The sequence below is a fragment of the Miniopterus natalensis genome, chromosome 3 (genome assembly GCF_054644295.1).
Source record: "Miniopterus natalensis isolate mMinNat1 chromosome 3, mMinNat1.hap1, whole genome shotgun sequence".
Lineage (NCBI taxonomy): Eukaryota > Metazoa > Chordata > Mammalia > Chiroptera > Miniopteridae > Miniopterus > Miniopterus natalensis.
Window position 1 is genome coordinate 28,605,997 of NC_142083.1, and position 16,689 is coordinate 28,622,685.

At 45.9% G+C, this 16,689-nt stretch overlaps 1 protein-coding gene and 1 pseudogene across 5 annotated transcripts in view; both read right to left on the reverse strand.

Moving 5' to 3' along the window:
• Positions 1–11,673, reverse strand: part of PLEKHG4B (pleckstrin homology and RhoGEF domain containing G4B) — a 77,703-nt gene extending 66,030 nt beyond the window's left edge. For all 5 annotated transcript variants that reach the window (XM_087815365.1, XM_087815366.1, XM_087815367.1 and 2 more), the window contains exon 1: positions 11,532–11,673. In XM_087815365.1, the coding sequence (XP_087671491.1) occupies positions 11,532–11,567 (36 nt within the window). In that variant the 5' untranslated portion in view covers positions 11,568–11,673. The remainder of the gene's footprint in view (positions 1–11,531) is intronic.
• LOC107536589 (endothelial differentiation-related factor 1 pseudogene) lies at positions 6,226–8,331 on the reverse strand (annotated as a pseudogene).
• Positions 11,674–16,689: the final 5,016 nt, after the last annotated feature.

Below are 16,689 nucleotides of genomic sequence, written 5' to 3' on the forward strand. Positions count from 1 at the left end.
ACTTATAAGATGTTGGCTTCCTTGAGTCCATTAGGTCGTAGTTCTCAGCTCAACTGACCACAGGTTTATTACCCTTAATTTTCACAATTTGCTTCTCTCCCAACTGACCTCACCTTTGAGTGAAGGGTGGGAGGTGAGTGAAGAGTGGGAAGCGAATGACGATGGAGATGATTGAGGGTGGAGGTGAGAAGTGAAGGTGAGTGAAGAGTCAGGGTGGGGGGGGGTAGGATATTGGGGAAGAGGTGGGTGAGTGAGGGTAGAAGTGAATAAGGGTGGAGATGGGAGGTGGAGGTGAGTGAGGGGTGGAGATGAGTACAGGTGAGGAAGGGTGGAGGTGAGGAAGGGGGAGGTGAGGGAGAGGTGGTGGTGAGTGAGGAATTTTGATTAGACACTAGCAAGTTATTTGACCTCTGTGGCCTTTCAGTACAGTGCTTCAACTGCAGAAGGCATGATCAGGCTTGCAGAACTCTCACAAGGATCTGGCAGGAATTCCACAAATAATGGCAGTAAATCAAGAGTGATGGTAGAGCGCAGTGCAGAGGTGTGTGGACAGGAGCAAGTCATGAGGATGCAGAATCCTGTCCCTGCATACAGGGGGAACATTTGGGGAAACAGATGTGTGCGGTTAGAACATGTCCCTGGGTTCTCTGGTCAGTGCCATCCAACGCCCCTCTCCTCCCAGGGTGGGAGCACTGGTCTCCCATCCCATATGCTGTGTTTTTGAACTCAAAACCAATGAGCCCTGAGAAATGTGTCACCAGTCAACAAAGTCTGGGAAGGAAAATCGAGAATGAAGCCTTCAAATTAGAAATGAAGAAGTAAAACTGTCTCTTTTTGCAGCTGACACGATCTTATATGTGGAAAATCCCAAAGAATCCACAAAGAACCAACTAAGGCTAATAAATGGATTCAGCAAAGTTGCAGGGTACAAGATCAACATGCAAAAATCAGCTGTATTTCTAGCAATGAACAATCCAAAAAGGGAATTAAGAAAACAGTTCCATTATACAATAGCATCCAAAAGGAATAAAATACCTAGGATACAGTTAACCAGTGAGATGAAAGACTTGTATACTGAAAACTACACAGCATTGCTGGGCAAAGTTGAAGAAGCCTAAGTAAATGGAAAACATCCTGCATTCATGAATTGAAATATTTAATATTGTTAAGAAATCAATAGTATTCAAAGCAATCTGAACAAAATCTTTGCTGGTTAACAGAGAGACTGAATCTCTTTAGCTCCAAAGGAGAAAGGACACTTGCTTTCCCAACTTGAATGGCAAGTGGGGTGATGATTTGTTCAGACCCCCAAATCCAAAGTGGTGGAGATGGGTGCCGGGGCTATCCAGTGTGGTAATGCAGCCAATCCTGGAGAAGACAGCGGGAACCCCAGGGAGAAGGAAGGGGTTCACCCCGAGAGGTTTGAAAAGAGGCTCTCGTGACATCTGGTAAGCTCTTGCTGGCCCTTGCTTGGGTATTGTTAGGTAACTAAGAATCTTTGTGGAGTTTCAAGAGGAAAAATGTCCCCCAGAGTGTGAAGTGGTCCTGTGGGAATATCCATCCCATTTGACTCCTCCAGAGAAGTGCGCATAAAGGCTGGTTTTCCCTAGAAGTTTGTTCAGGCTATACAGACTTCAAAATTAACATAGAGCCTGGCCGGGCGTGGCTCAGCGGTTGAGCGTCGACCTAGGATCCAGGCGATCAGGGTTCGATTCCCGGTCAGGGCACATGCCCGGTTGTGGGGTTGATCAATGACTCTCTCATCATTGATGTTTCTATTTCTCTCTTTCTCTCTCCTTTCCTCTCTCTGAAATCAATAAAGATATATTAAAAAAAAAAAAATTAACATGGAAAATTGTGACTCCAAGGCCGACAAGCCCACCTATAGTCAGCCTCCTATTAATACTAAGGTGGCCAAGATGGGGACCCTTTGATACTTCTAAATTAATTTCTGTGTGCACAAGTAGAAAAAGCCAGCTTTACAATTAGGCAGAGTAAATAGAAAGAAAATGATTAGGGACTGTCTCAGAACTTAAAAAGGCTTACTCCTCTAAGCTAAAATGAAACTATGTAAAAGGGTTTACAAGAAAAGAAAAAAAGGGAGAGAAAGCATTTAGATAAACGGATCAACCTATAATGTCATTTAAGTGGCAACCCAATTCTTAGAGGTATTAAAAATGGCTGTCCTTATTTGAAAAGGGGGAAGGTCATTTGGAACTTGACTTGTCAAGAACAGATATAAATTGTAAATGCCACCAAAATAACATTTGGACTCAACTGTTCTCTGTGTCTGTTTGTGTGAGTCTATAAATGTATGTTGTTCATGTGAGATAATATCCTACCTATTGATGATATTGTTAAAATTAATTTAAAGGCAAGAGCTTGTAAGGAATGGGTATTCTAAAAGTCGCAGAAATACAGAAACTAACTCATGCTTTTCTTTTTTAAAAAAATGTATTTTATTGTTGAAAGTATTACAGATGTCCCGTTTCCCCCCCATTGACACCCTCCACCCCACTCCCCTCACCCCAGGACTTTACCACACTATTGTCTGTGGCCATGGGTTATGCATATATGCATCTAAATTCTTTGGTTAATTTCTCCCTTTTCAAGTTCATGTACTCTAAGATTAATCTTTAGTAAATAAAAGCTAGCTTAAGTTTGTTGGTTTAAGTAAAACAGACATGTCTTTCTTTTACCTGGGTTTTACAAAAATAAGTCCATGTTAATAACTGACTTTGATGTCTATGAAATATGTTTACGGACGTTAGTGATAAAACAAGAATAGCTGGGGCCATGGGAAACCCAGCCACTTGGTCTTTTCCTGGCTCCCTGACTCCCCATTTTTTGGTTTTTGTACTCCTCCATGCATCACATGCATTTAAACTTAATTTAAACAAAGGAACTTAGGAGCTGACATTATTGAAAGGAGACATCTTACCCTATTGCCAAGGTTTGAAAGAATTACTTCTGGAAAATGCCAAGTTGGTAAACGCTTCCTTTCACAGTGAGCTCTCGGAAGACAAAGATCATTGACTGTCACCTGAAGATTTTTGTTTATTGGAAAGGACAAAGAATAAAAGATGCTCTCCAACCTTGCTGGATCAGAGCTTAGAAGGAGCCTAACGACGAATGGACATCTACCCCATCTGACACTTGCCTCTGCCTCTAAGGGACATCAAAAACTCCTCAAGGATGAAAGCCACTGACATCAGAGGTAGATAGCAATCCCAAGACGTCAACAAGGCCTGTGTACCGACGGACTGATACTGAACTCAGAAACCATTCTGTTTCATTGTCTTTATCTGTCTGCAGATATTAGTCATAATAATAGTTATACTCGTTTGGAGGGTTTTTCTATATAGTCCAACTGAACACGTATAAGATAACTGTTAATACTCTTTTTACGGCAATGTAAATGTTATACTAGATGCCAGATACAGAAAAACAAGGCAGAAGGCAAGATTCAGATCATGACAGTTCACAGGATAGAAATAATTCAGTTCTTTTTCACAATAAAAGCCTTAAGACCGGACTGCCTTCCATTTACCTGCCTTTCCCATTTCACAAAAATCTGGTCTCAACTCACAGCCCATGATTACAGCACTGCCCCATCCCCAATGGTCAACAAGATAACATCAATACTGAGACTTCCTAGGAACAATCCTTCCTAGTGCTGTAAAACCACCTTAGCAGATCAAGATTGGTCATTAATGCATCCTTTAGATAGATTTATGACTAAAAGGGGGCATTATAGAAGAAAAATGGGTTCTATAGTAAGTAACCTCACAGGGTGATCTGATCATAAATTTCTAACCAGGCAGGTCATGGTGGGTAGTCAGACCCCAGGCATATAACTTCTTTACTAAAAGGTTTGTCTTTGCCTTAAGTAGGCCCGGTCTGTTGTTTCTGTGTATCTAGAAATGCCCCCTTTTACCCCTCCTTCTAATCCAATCCCTGCCTTGCTCTCTCCCACCTCCATGTGATCTTCCTTATGTTCCCTCCTTAAGTCCAAATGCATAAAAGCAACTGCAAACTGTTACTCTCCTGAGAATCTGAGATCTTGCTCCCTGGCATACGTTGTCAGTTGGCTCAAATAAACTCATAAAAATTCTCTACAGAATGGAGGGTCCAGAAATAAGCCCATAAAACTACAGTCCATTCACTTTCAGCCAGGGTTCAAAGACTATTCAATGGGCAAAAACTGATTTTGTGGACAAAAAGGGGCCACATACTAAACCTGATAAGCTCAGGGCAGGCCTGCATGGTGGGCCTTACAAACTCAGACTGAAAGTAACCACATAGGGTGGTCTGAACATACCAATTCCTAACTAGAAGTAGGTCATGGAAGGTAGTCACGTCCTCGACCTGTAGCTTCCTTGACAAAGGTCAAGCTTCACTTTAAATAAGTCTGTCTATTGTCTCTTTTGCATCTAAGGTAACAAACGTATTTTTGAAATATCAGAGTAATCTTCTGCAAGAGACCACAGAACCCTTCGTTGTTATCTTGTTTCATGAATACCATCTCTATGTGCTGTAAATGCTGACTATCTTGTACACGCCAATGTGTCTCTCTGTTTTGTTTTTTATCCAACCTCTGAGATTTCCCCGCTTTGTTTTCTCCCCCCCTTAATTTACCACCAATGGAATTCATGTAACCCCCTTCACATCTCCTCCTTTGATTCTAATGTATAAAATAAGCTGCAAAACTGCCATTCTCTGGAGCATTTTCTCAATCTGTTGAGATTTTGCTTCCCATCAATTGTAGTCAGTTTGTCTCAAATAAAGTCATAAAAATTCTCTACAGGTTTGGACATTAACAATTTCAACAAGTGGTGCTGGAAAAAGTGGATATCCACACAGAAAAGAATGACAATGGATCCCTATCTTACAACATACACAAAAATTAACTAAAAATGGATCAATGACCTAAATGTAAGAGCTAAAACTATAAAACTCTTAGAAAAAAACATTAAATCTTTTTTCCCCCCATTTTTACCAGTTTTATTATTCATCACTTGTGTACAAAAAACATTAAATCTTAATGACCTTGTATGTGGCAATGATTTCTTAAATATAACACTCCAAACAAAACCAAATATATATTTATGTATATATAAATAAATTGGAATTCATCAAAATTAAAAATTTTTGTGCATCAAAGAACCCTATCAAGGAACTAAACAGCTAATCAACAGATAGGAGAAAATATTTACAAACCACATATCTGATAAGATCCAGTTTCCAGAATATACAAAGAACTGTTGAAACTCAACAACAAAATGACAAACAATCCAATTTCAAAATGGCCAAAGGACTTGAATAGACAGCTCTCCAAAGATATACAGATGGTCAATAAACACATGAAAAAATGCTTAACATCAGTAGTCATTAGGGAAATGCAAACCAAAACCATGGTGAAATACTCCATACTCATTAGGACGACTATAATAATAATTTTTTAGAACCAGAAAATGAGTGTTGGTGAGGCTGTGGAGAAATTGGAACCCTCTACATTGCTGGTGGGAATGTAAAATGGTTCAGCTGCTGTGAAAAACAGTGTAGTGGTTCATCAAAAAGTTAAACATGGAATTATCATGTGACCCTGAAATTCTACTCCTAGGTATACACCCAAAGAAATGAAAATAGCTGTACACACAAAATCCTCTAAATACATTTTCATAGCAGCACTATTCACAAAAGTCAAAAGATAAAAACAGCCCAATATCCACCAACATATAAATGGTAAGCAAAATGTGGTATATGTATATAAAGGAATATTATTAAGCCTTAAAAAGGAAGGAAATTCTGACACATGCTATAACATGGATTGACCTTGCAGACTGTATGCTGCATGAAATAAACAGTCACAACAAGACAAATACTGTGTGATTCTACTTTTATGAGGTACTTAAAGAGTTGTCACAATCATAGGGACAGAAAGTAGAATGATGGTCTCCAAGGGCTGTGGGTTAAGGGGATGGGGAGTTAGGATTTAATAGGCACAGAGCTTCTGATTTACAAGACAAAGGAGTTATGGGGATGGATGGAGGTAACCGCTGCACAACAACGTGAATGTACTTAATACACTGAACTGTACACTTAAAATGGTTACAATGGTAAATTTCATGTTATGCACTTTTTTTTTTTTTTTCCCCCAAGGGCAGTGAACATTTGTTAGTGTCTCTAAGAGCTACACTGGAGGCGGCATCTTCCCTCTCCTGGACCAGATTGGGCCATGCCACTCCACATACACCCATGTGAGGGGCTCCCACTCAGCACTCCCAGGAACCACACCCACAATTGGGCCAACACCCTAGGAGAGGAAGGTGGCATTTTGCACCTCAATTTGAGATTAGGGGGTAGGAAGGAAAAACAATCAGGAGAAGTAAACACTTCGCAGGGTTTTGTTTGACAGCAGGTTCAGGTTGAGGGGCTTCCCGGGCAGGGTTGACACCCTGAGTTCTGCTCGGTCACATGAAGAGACCCATGCTGGTGTGGGTGGTAAGGGGAACCAGCCAGATGAGATCAGCCAGAAGGCACTGATTTTGAGGCTTTGTATTCATTTCACCCTTGGTCCCTGCTCAACTGGCTTCCCAAAGTCCTTCCTTGGAGCTTGAGGCCCATGGCTCTCTCAATTTTGCCCAGAACCGGGTTATCAGAAATGGCCCATATACTCTTGGAGTCCACGATGACCTGCGGCGTGTCACTGATTTTGTCTTCTGCGTCAGTGCCTTGCTCTGCTGGCCCTGCTGGATCACCCTGTCCACCTCCAGGGTCACAGGTCATGGTGTAGCTCCTCAGTCTCCCAGTCCAGCTTGGCCATGTTCTTCGTGATCAAATGCTGTTTGTTCTGGCCAGTGGCCCATTTCTTGGAAGTCTCCACCTCTCTTCTCCTCAGAGCCACTAGGCTGGACTGCTAGGACTTGGCACGCGCGGCTATGGGGCTCTTCTTGCGCAGCACCCTCACCCTGCCCCAGTTGTTCTCGGCCATAGCAGGGCGGGCCCGTCTGGCAGCTCCACGGCAGCTCCATGTTATATGTATTTTAACACAATTTAAAGAGTCACACACTGTATGATTTCATTAACATGAAGTATTCAGAGTAGGTAAAACCACACAGCACATTAGTGCTGGAGAGGGTGGAATAGGGGGAACCTGCTTAATGGGTGTGGGGGTTGACTGTGGGGTGACATAAATGTTCTGGAACTAGATAGAGGTGGTTGCACAGCACTATAAATGTACTAAATGTCACTGAATTGTTTGCTCTAAAATGGTTAATTTTTTGTTATGTGAATTTCACCTCAATAAATTTTTTTAAATTAGTTACAGTACCTTCCAGAAATTGTGCTAAGATCTTTTTTCCTCATTTGTTGCTATTGCTCTCTATCCCTAACAACCCTTGCACATGCTTTTCTTAATGTTGTGCTTTGGGGACAGGTTACATTAGTGTCTGAGGCTAAGTCAGCACATGTCACTGGCACTGTGAGTCTCTGTGCCACAGTCAGGGATGTTAGAGTCTCTGGACACACAAATGTCAGTTTGAGAACTAAATGCTCACTCCTCTGCCTAATGTGGCACTCTACGCTAAGTGCTTGCTCCAATGAGGTTTTCTTTAGTCTCTGAATAATCCAGAAGAAAAGCTCTGAGACCCTGGAACCAAGTGGAGTACATGGCCTATTGATTCGGGCACTTCTACAAAACATTTCTTTTTAAAAAACAGATGATTATTTTGTTAGAAATAGTACATAATTGCAGTTGTAATTCCTCTTCTCAGTTGATATCTTTGAGTATAAAAATGCCTTGAAAATAACTTCAGTGAATATTTTTCCTTAAGTGATTTGACAAAAAATTGAAACTCAATTCTTTTTACCTCTTATTTGTAGGAAAATCTCTCTCTACAGAATCACAAAATAGCCCCTGACATTTTTCAAGTACTGCAGACACTGTTCTAAGCACACTGTAATGCTGTTATCACCCCCATTCTAAAGACAGTGAGGTGAGGGGCTGGCATGCCACCCACTCATGGGAAAACCAGGACTGAACCCAGGCACCCTCACCCACTGCCCCACCTTCACCCCAGCTGCACAGCCTACATCCCAAACACCAAGCCACTACCTCTGTGTCACACAGCTCTTTGTCTCATTCTAGCAGGGACAGAGTCGAGAGCTCTCAGAAACTCATTTCAACTCCTTCACTAGCTGGGCAAAGTCACCTGATGGCCCACAGCTAATTACAGGTCAGAGTTTCTACCAAGCCAAACCACATCTCTTCTACTTGACAATGAAAGGAGGGGTCTTCCTCCTGGCTGCCCTTTGCACTCACTTGAAATTAATTCAGGCATTTCTTTTCTGCTCTGTTCACCATCATCCCCTCCCCCAAAACACACACACGAAGCACATTCATTATGTCACACCAGAGTTTATTGAGCCTTTCTCTGTAATTGTCTTCGGTCTGCTTTGACTGTATCCCACTTAGACAAACAAGGTTTCCCAGAATGAGCTATGCCCTGGCTGCTCCCTCAGATTCCACAGGGCAGGCTCTGCTTCTGTGTGGCCCACAGAAGGTTGGGATTGGGAAGGGGAATGAAAGTGGGCTTTAGGAAAAGAGGAGAGGGTCACCATCATGTGACACCTACTGTGTGCCATGCACAATTCCAGGCACCAGAGACACAAGGGGAATGAAACAAAGCCTGGAGAGACAAGCAATCAAGGAGAGCCAGACACAGGTGATTTAAGTTTAGACCCTCGTATGGAGGAAACCCACATATGGAGAAACCAAACAGGAAAGGGGCTGGGAGTGTGTGAGGGTGATGCCTACCAGGACTGGGGGGGTCCCTGGGTCAGGGGGCTGTAAGCAGGTGAGACCTCTAGGAGAGGTACACATATTTATTACCTTGCTGACTTGATCAATTCTAGTGCAGAAGTTCAAATTAATTAATTCCTAACTGTTGTTGCATTAGATTCAACCCTGTTTCTAGGTCTCAGAAACATAAGTAGCCTTTTTGTTTGTTTTGTTTTTATTAATCCTCATCAGAGGATATTTTTTCCATTGATTTTTAGAGAGAGTGAAAGGGAGGGAGGGGGACAGAGAGAGAGAAACATGGATGAGCGAGAAACATCAATTGGTTGCTTCTCGCACAAGCCCCAACCGGGGTAGGGATCAAACCTGCAACCCAGGTAGTGCCCTTGACTGGGAATTGCACCAGCAACCCTTCAGGGCAGATGCTCTAACCACTTAGGAACACTGGCCAGGGCAGAAACATAAGTAGTTTTAAAGTGATGTAAAAGAAATTCAACACAAAGTATCTTTTGCACAATCTGAGTTTCTCAGTGTTGGGGAAAATTCTATAAGGTCAGACACTTGTCTAAAAGCATCTGAAAGCTCTGTTTTTGAGAATTTGGGCCCAGATGTGAACAGAGACACCTGAAGACACCTGGAAAAGTGACCCAGATATTAGGACGGGGTAGCATTCGACTTGGGGACATTTATCTAAATGATGAACTGGGTTTCCTTTCCAGAAGCATCTACGCATCCATTTTTAAATTAGACCCTATGGTGCTCCAAGAGGTACGTGGGCCATGTGTTATTTCTACACACTATGCACAGACTGAAGCTCGGAGAGGCTGAACTACCAACCCAAAGGCTGACAGCTAATAAAGGGTGGATGCAGGTACACATCCAATCTCTAAGACGACAGGCCTGTTCTCTGGGCACCAGGTTGGGGTCTGGTGCCTCTTCCCCACTCCACGGGCACCTGCCCTCCTGGCCCCTTGTAGGGTAATTAGCAAAGGCGGGATGCCTTCTCCTCACAGGACCACAGAATCCCCAGGCACCCCAGGATTAACAGAGGATCGCTCAGCCCACCTTCTGCAACCTGACCTCCCTCACCCCAGTCTCCTCTCTTGACTTCTCACCCCTCAGACGTGTGCTGGGCTCATTCTCCTCAGCTGGACCAGTGAGCCTGGGCCAAGGGATGCAGGTGAAGAAGCCTTAATCCCCAGGCCCCTCACCCCACCCCCCTCTATTAGGGGCTAGCAGGATCTATGTGACGGGTATTTTTATTCAAGCATAAAGAGAAGACACATTCATTTTGTGTGCAAGGAGGGAGGCAGCGGCATGTGAACTGGGCTTGAATGATTCTCTTAAAAAACCACTGAGATCTGGGAACCTGGGAGCGGGCTCCTATGTTGGGTTGGATAATTCAACCGGTGAACACACATCGCAATGCAAATTCAGGGCCGACTTCATTTCCTTAGCTTTTACAAGTATTCATGTGAGACCACCACTGTGAACTAACACGCCACAGACACAAAGTCCTTAATTTCACCAAGGCCACTTCACACTAGACCCATCCGTCCGGGACCCTCTAGTGGAATAAGAGGTGAGGACTGTCCCACTAACCACAGGTTACCTGGCACCCAGGCCCACCACCCACTGGGAAGGTCAGGGCTCTGTTTCTGCGGCCCATCTGGACAGCCCACTTTGCTCCCAACCCAGGCCTCCTTGCACATGGGCCTCCTAGACCCAGCACAGCGAGATCAAAACGCGGTGCCACCTCAGAAGCAAAAGTGGGTTTATTACCCGGGTGGCAGATGCCCAGCTCCGCAGATAGGATCTCATGGTGAATGGAAACCTGTAGCTGTTAAACATCTCAGCCTTTGAGTATGTTTCACTGAGAGCAAGCATCTTGCATAAAGTGGCCTCCAAAGTTCCTCCTGACGCAGAGACCCTGTGGATGGGAGGCAGCCTGGGGAAACGGAGGCCGAACCTCACTTCTGTCCACTTCCAAACCTCTCTCCACGAAGCTGAGGCGCTCATCCGCTCCCTGGCCGCTCCGGGTTAGCACAGCCATTTCGTAAGGTATTAATTACGCACAGTTTCAACTACCTGTAACTTAATTTTGAATTATATGTTTTAATTGTTAATTAGACACCCGAAAAGTACCAACTAAACTTTTTAAGTAAAAACGCTGCTGGGAAACAGGAGTGGAGCGAATGTGATTGCTCCACCGAAACACTTCAATCTAGTTCCACAGGAAAAAGGGAAGGACAAACCCCGTACACTCTGCGCATTTCCCACGAAGCAATACGAAGCAGCTTCCATCCCGTTTTCCCAAATCTGAAATGGCTCTCTTTGCTCATTATTTAAATCAATGTTTATTATTTAAATCAACGGGGTTCCGACCCAGAAGCCAATCCCGGGATTTCCCTCAGTGAGAGCTCGGCGCCTCGGCGCCGCGGGTCGCAGGTCGGTCCCACCGGGTCCGAGCTGACGAGGAGCCGAGGGGCAGCCTCCTCCTCGGCGACGACTCCGCAAGCGCCGCCGGTCTTACCTCTCCTCGCTCCGTACTCCCCGCAGACCCCCGGAACGCGAATCTGTCTCGGAAAGCCTATTTTCCTCATAAATATTCATGAGGTTAAGGGGAAAGTTCGCTAAACTCTTCCGAAGACGCGCGGGTCCAGGCTTCCTCGCCCGGCTGCCGCGGCGGCGCCCGGGACCCTCTCCCCCACCCCCGCCGCAGGGCCCCTACCTGGGCGCTCGAGCCCCGGTCCGCGCTGAGAGCCATGGCGGTGCCGCCTTTGTCCCGCCTCAGGGGCCCGCGTCCCCGCGGAGGCCGCAGCCTGCAGCAGGGGCGTGAGAAGGACCCGCAGTCGGGCCGGCGGACCCTGCCCGGCCGCGCCCCCACCCGGAGCGGCGGCGGAAGCCGTGGGCGGACCCCGAGGGCGGAACCTCACCTCGCGCGGGGTCCCCTAGGCGGGGGCGGGGCCTCGGGGGGGCTCCCCGTCAGGGGCGGGGTCTTACACCGCCCCCACCCGCCCGGCTCCCGGGAGGGGCGGGGTCTCAACTCAGGGGCTCCCGGGAGGGGCGGGGTCTCACCTCGCGGGCTCCCAGGAGGGGGCGGGGTCTCAACTCAGGGGCTCCCAGGAGGGGGCGGGGTCTCAACTCAGGGGCTCCCAGGAGGGGGCGGGGTCTCACCTCGCGGGCTCCCAGGAGGGGGCGGGGTCTCACCTTGCGGAGGCTCCCGGGAGGGGCGGGGGGCGGAGTCTAATTCCTGCCCCCCTGGGGCTTGCGGGCGGGAGTGGGGTCCTCCCCCACCGGGAGCGCCAGGGCCCGGACCCCGCGCTCTCACCTGGGCGGGGCCCGTCGCGGCGCCTCCCTCTTGGAGCTGGAGCGGCGGTGGCGTTTGCTTTTACTTTGTTCTCCAGAAGCCTCCGGGACTTGCCATTTTGTTCTTAGAGTGGTGGCTGACTCTGCACCTGATTTCCGCCGGTGTAGACAGACCCGACTCTTGATTTCTGCCGGTGAAGGCTCTTGAACCCTGATTTTCCCCGTGTAGACAGATGTAGAGAGACGGGTCTCTGATGTTCGCTGGTGTAGATGGACTAGTGAAGGCAGTTGGACCCCTGATCTCCACCGGTACAGATAAAGTGAACTTCGATTTCTGCCAGTGTAGACAGACCGGCCTTCCCTTCCAGTCCAAGTGAGCACATTGCTTACTGGGATTCTCTCTTGAGCCCTCTGGGCCTTGTCACAGAATAAGGGGCTTGAGCAGGGGCTCACCTTCCCTTCTTTGGGGAGTCGGGCACCCGGAGAGTTGAACAGGCTCCCACCGGGTTTGCAATTCTAATGCCTTGGTTTATAGACAACCTCCAAAAAACACAGTGTCTCCCAGACCCCAGTGAAATACGACTTCCCCATAGCTAGGCGACTTGTAGGGTTTTGGTGGAGCACATTCCCTGAGCACCTGCTGTGCGCTGGGGGTGCAGCCAGGGTCCCAGGTGGATCTGCATCCCCTAGGGTCTCTCTCAGCAGAGCCGGCACATCTTCAGGTTTCTCACGCTGCTGTGTCCTGACTGGAAACTTGGGCACAGGCTCACCCACCCACTGCAGGACAAATGTGCTCATTAAGGGATAAAGTTCAGTTGTTCAGAGAAAGGAGCTGTGCTGGAGCTGAAACCTCTTGGCCACAGGTTACAGCGGGAATGACGGTAAGAGTGGCAGCGGTGAGCTTCGGCATCCTCCCCCAGGACGGCCTTTTTTAATTCCTCTGGTTGTTCCTGGAACCTCCAGCCACCACCCCCGACTGAGCCCAAGCTGAGTCCACCAGTCTGAGTGCTGGGAATCTGGGTGTTACTCCTGTCTGCACCTCCCTGAGGCCCCCAAGCATCCCTGCCTTGTTCTTCTCTCACCTGCTCTCCCAATGGGAGTCCTGGCCACGCTGCTCTAGGAATAGGAGCCAGGCTTCATAAACCTGTGTGGTCCCAAAGCACCAGCCAGGACAGAACTGGGAATGTTAGCACAACTCCAGAGCAGATGGCTTTCCCCCTCATCAGCTGCTCCAGGATCCAGAAGCTGACCTCAGGGGAGGTTGACAGTGACCCTAATGCCTGGTCAAGGTACAGTCCTGGACACTCATTATTACTGGAGAATTTGGGGCCTACAGGTGAAGCCTGTCCCACCACATCTTTGTTGTGCAGAGGAAAGCTGGACCTGCACAGGGCAAGCCCAGGAATCTTCTGTGTGTTGTCTCCAGTCACAATATCTAGGGATCTGGTTCCTTCCTTGCTGTGTATCCATAAAGTCAGTGATGTTTTCTAAGAAGTTTTCCCCAAAACCTGGACAATTGAGATGCTTTCATTTATTCAAAAGGTACTTACTAATCACCTACTTTTGGACAGTCTCTGCACAGCCCCTGTCAGGGCCCTGGAGGGTCTGACATTCCAATGGAGGGAGACAAAAGATAAACCAATGAACAGATAACATAAATATGGATAAAGCAGATGGTCAAGGCAGAGAAGACTGTGCAGGGACCAGACCAGAAGAAAGTGAGGGAGCTGCCTGTGCAAAACCTAGGGCTGGGAGAGGATCTGGTGTGCTTGGAGAAGGCTGGTGTACATGGGAGCATGGTGAATGAGGGCTATGTGAAGTAGGCAAGGTTGGAAAGGCTGCAGGGAAAAGTAGGTCATGGTGATGGGTTCTGTTTTATTCTGAGTGTTGTGGGAAACCACTGTGGAGAGAGTTTGGAAAGGAAGTGACACTATCTGATTTACATTCCAAATATCTCACCCTGTCTGCAGTATGGAGACCACAGATGGTGGAGGCAGGGAGACCAGTCAGGAAGCAACTGCCACAATCTTGGTGAGAGTGATAGGGCTGGATCAAAGTGGGGATGACAGAGGTTGTGAGAAATGGTCAAAGCAGGATATACTTAGAAGCAGAGAGGGCTGAGAGGACTTGCTGACAGCTGGCTGTGGAGAGTAAGGGAAAGAGAAGCCAAAGAGGACACTGAGAGGCATTTCAAATTAGCTGAGCACAACGCATGTCCACTACCTCTGCCCTTCTGGATGCAGAACCTAGAGATTGCAAAGCTACATGCCCCGGGCCCCTTGCATCTGAGATCACAGATGTGCCTGGTTTTGCTAAGACATGCACCACATAAGATGTGGAAGGAGCCACAGGAAGCAGTGGCTGTCACAGAAAATTAGTGGTGGATGTGTTTGGCTTGTATGGGGCAGTTCAGGTCCTGTCCTGGCAGCAGTGGTGCTGAGCGGAAGGGAGCAGGGCAGTGGGAATTTTCCTAGCACAGTCCTACGGCATGGTCAGGTGTTTCTCCAGAGTGTTGATGTTTCTGGCGGTTCCTTGTTACCGCCCCTCCCACAGGTGCTATAATCTACCTAATATCTTCTACTACATCCCTTACTGCATAAATTAGCTACAGTGGATTCTGCTGTCTGCACGTGAGAATCAGCACCAAGACAGCAAGTCAAAGATTCAGGGACTGATCGGCAGGTGGAAGTCGGTGCCACTTACTGAGGTGGGAGAGACTGGGGGAAAAGCAGATTTTGGAAGAGAAGACATATTAACATTGAAATACCTGTTAGACCTGTAAAGTGGACCAGTCACTGAATGAGCTTGGTGTTGCAAGGAGAGGTCAGGTTGGAAATACAGATCTGGAAGCATCTATACATAGGTGCATTTAGAGATGAAGAAATTGAATGTTCAAACAGAAGGGAAAAGGGACCAGGACCGAACTGGGGAACATGCCAACACTTAGCGTAGATGGGCCTCCCTCACAAACTCTTCCAAAAAAAATTGAAGGGGAGGGAACACTTCCTAACTAAATCTATGCGGCCAGCATTACCCTGATACCAAAGCCAGATAAAGACACAAGAAAACGACAGGCCCCTAGCCCTGATGAATACAGATGCAAAAATCCTCAACAAAAATTCAACAAATGGATTCCAACAGCATGTTAGGAAGATTACTCACCATGAACAAATGAGATTTATCCCAGGAATGCAAAGGTAATTCAACATAAGAAAGCAAACCAATGTAATATTTTTCAGTAACCAAATGATGGGGGGGAATGATCATCTCAATAGATACAGAAAAGGCATTTCAAAATTCCACACCCTTTCATGATAAAAGCACTCAGAAAACTAGGATTAGAGAGAAAATTCTTTAACATGATAAACAGTATTTATGGAAAACAGACAGTCAACATTATAAACAATGATGAAAGACTGAAAGCTTTCTCCTTAAGATCAGGAACAAGACAAGGGTGCCTGCTTTCACCACTGCTATTCAACATTGTACTGGAAGTTCTAGCCAGAGCTGTTAGAGGCAATAGAAAGAAAGAAAAGGTATTCAAGTTGGAAAGAAAGGGGTAAAACTATCTCCATTCACAGTGACATTATCCTATACATAGAAAATGCCAAAGAATCCACCAAAAAGTTACTAGAGCTGATTGATGAATTTAGCAAAGTTACAGAGCACAAGATCAACACACACGAGTCAGTAGTGTTTCTGTGCAGCAGTGATGAGCAATTCAAAAAATTTAAGAAAATAAATTTAACGCTTAAGAACAAATCTAATCAAGGACGTGAAAGACTTGCATGCTGAAAACTACAAAACGTTGCTGAAAGAAAAATTTAAAGGCCTAAATTAGATGGGAAGGCATGGTGTTCATGGATAGGAAGACTAAACATTGTGAAGATGTCAATATTACCTAGAGTGATCTACAGATTCAACACAATTCCTATCAAAATTCCAACAGCCTTTTCTACAGAAATTAAAAAGATGATTCTCAAGTTCGCTTGGAATTGCAGGGGCCCCTAATAGCAAAAACAATCTTGAAAAAAAGAACCAGGTTGGAGGACTCATGCAACCTGAATTCAAAACTTACTGTAAAACTACAGCAATTAAAAGTGTGGTTGTGGCATAAGGACAGAGACAGAAACCAATGGAAGAGAACAGAAAGCCCAGGAATAAATCCTCACATATATGGTCAAATGATTTTCAACAAGCGTTCCAAGGACATTCAGTGGGGAAAAGACAGTCTTTTCAACAAATGGTTGTGGGAAAACTGGATACCCACATGCAAAACAATGAAGTTGGACCCTTACTTTATACCATATACAAAATTTAACTAAAAAGGCGTCAGAGAACTAATGTAAGTGCTAAAGCTATAAAATTCTTAGGAAAAAAAATCACAGGGATAAAATCTTCATATCCTTGGATTTGGCAGTGGTTTCTTAGATATGAAACCAAAAGCACATGCAACAGAAAAAATACATAAACTGGACTTCATCAAAATTAAAAAACTTTTATACATTAAAGGATTCTATTGAGAAAGTGAAAAGACAATCCACAGAATAGGGCCAATTATTTTTGAGTCATATATTCAA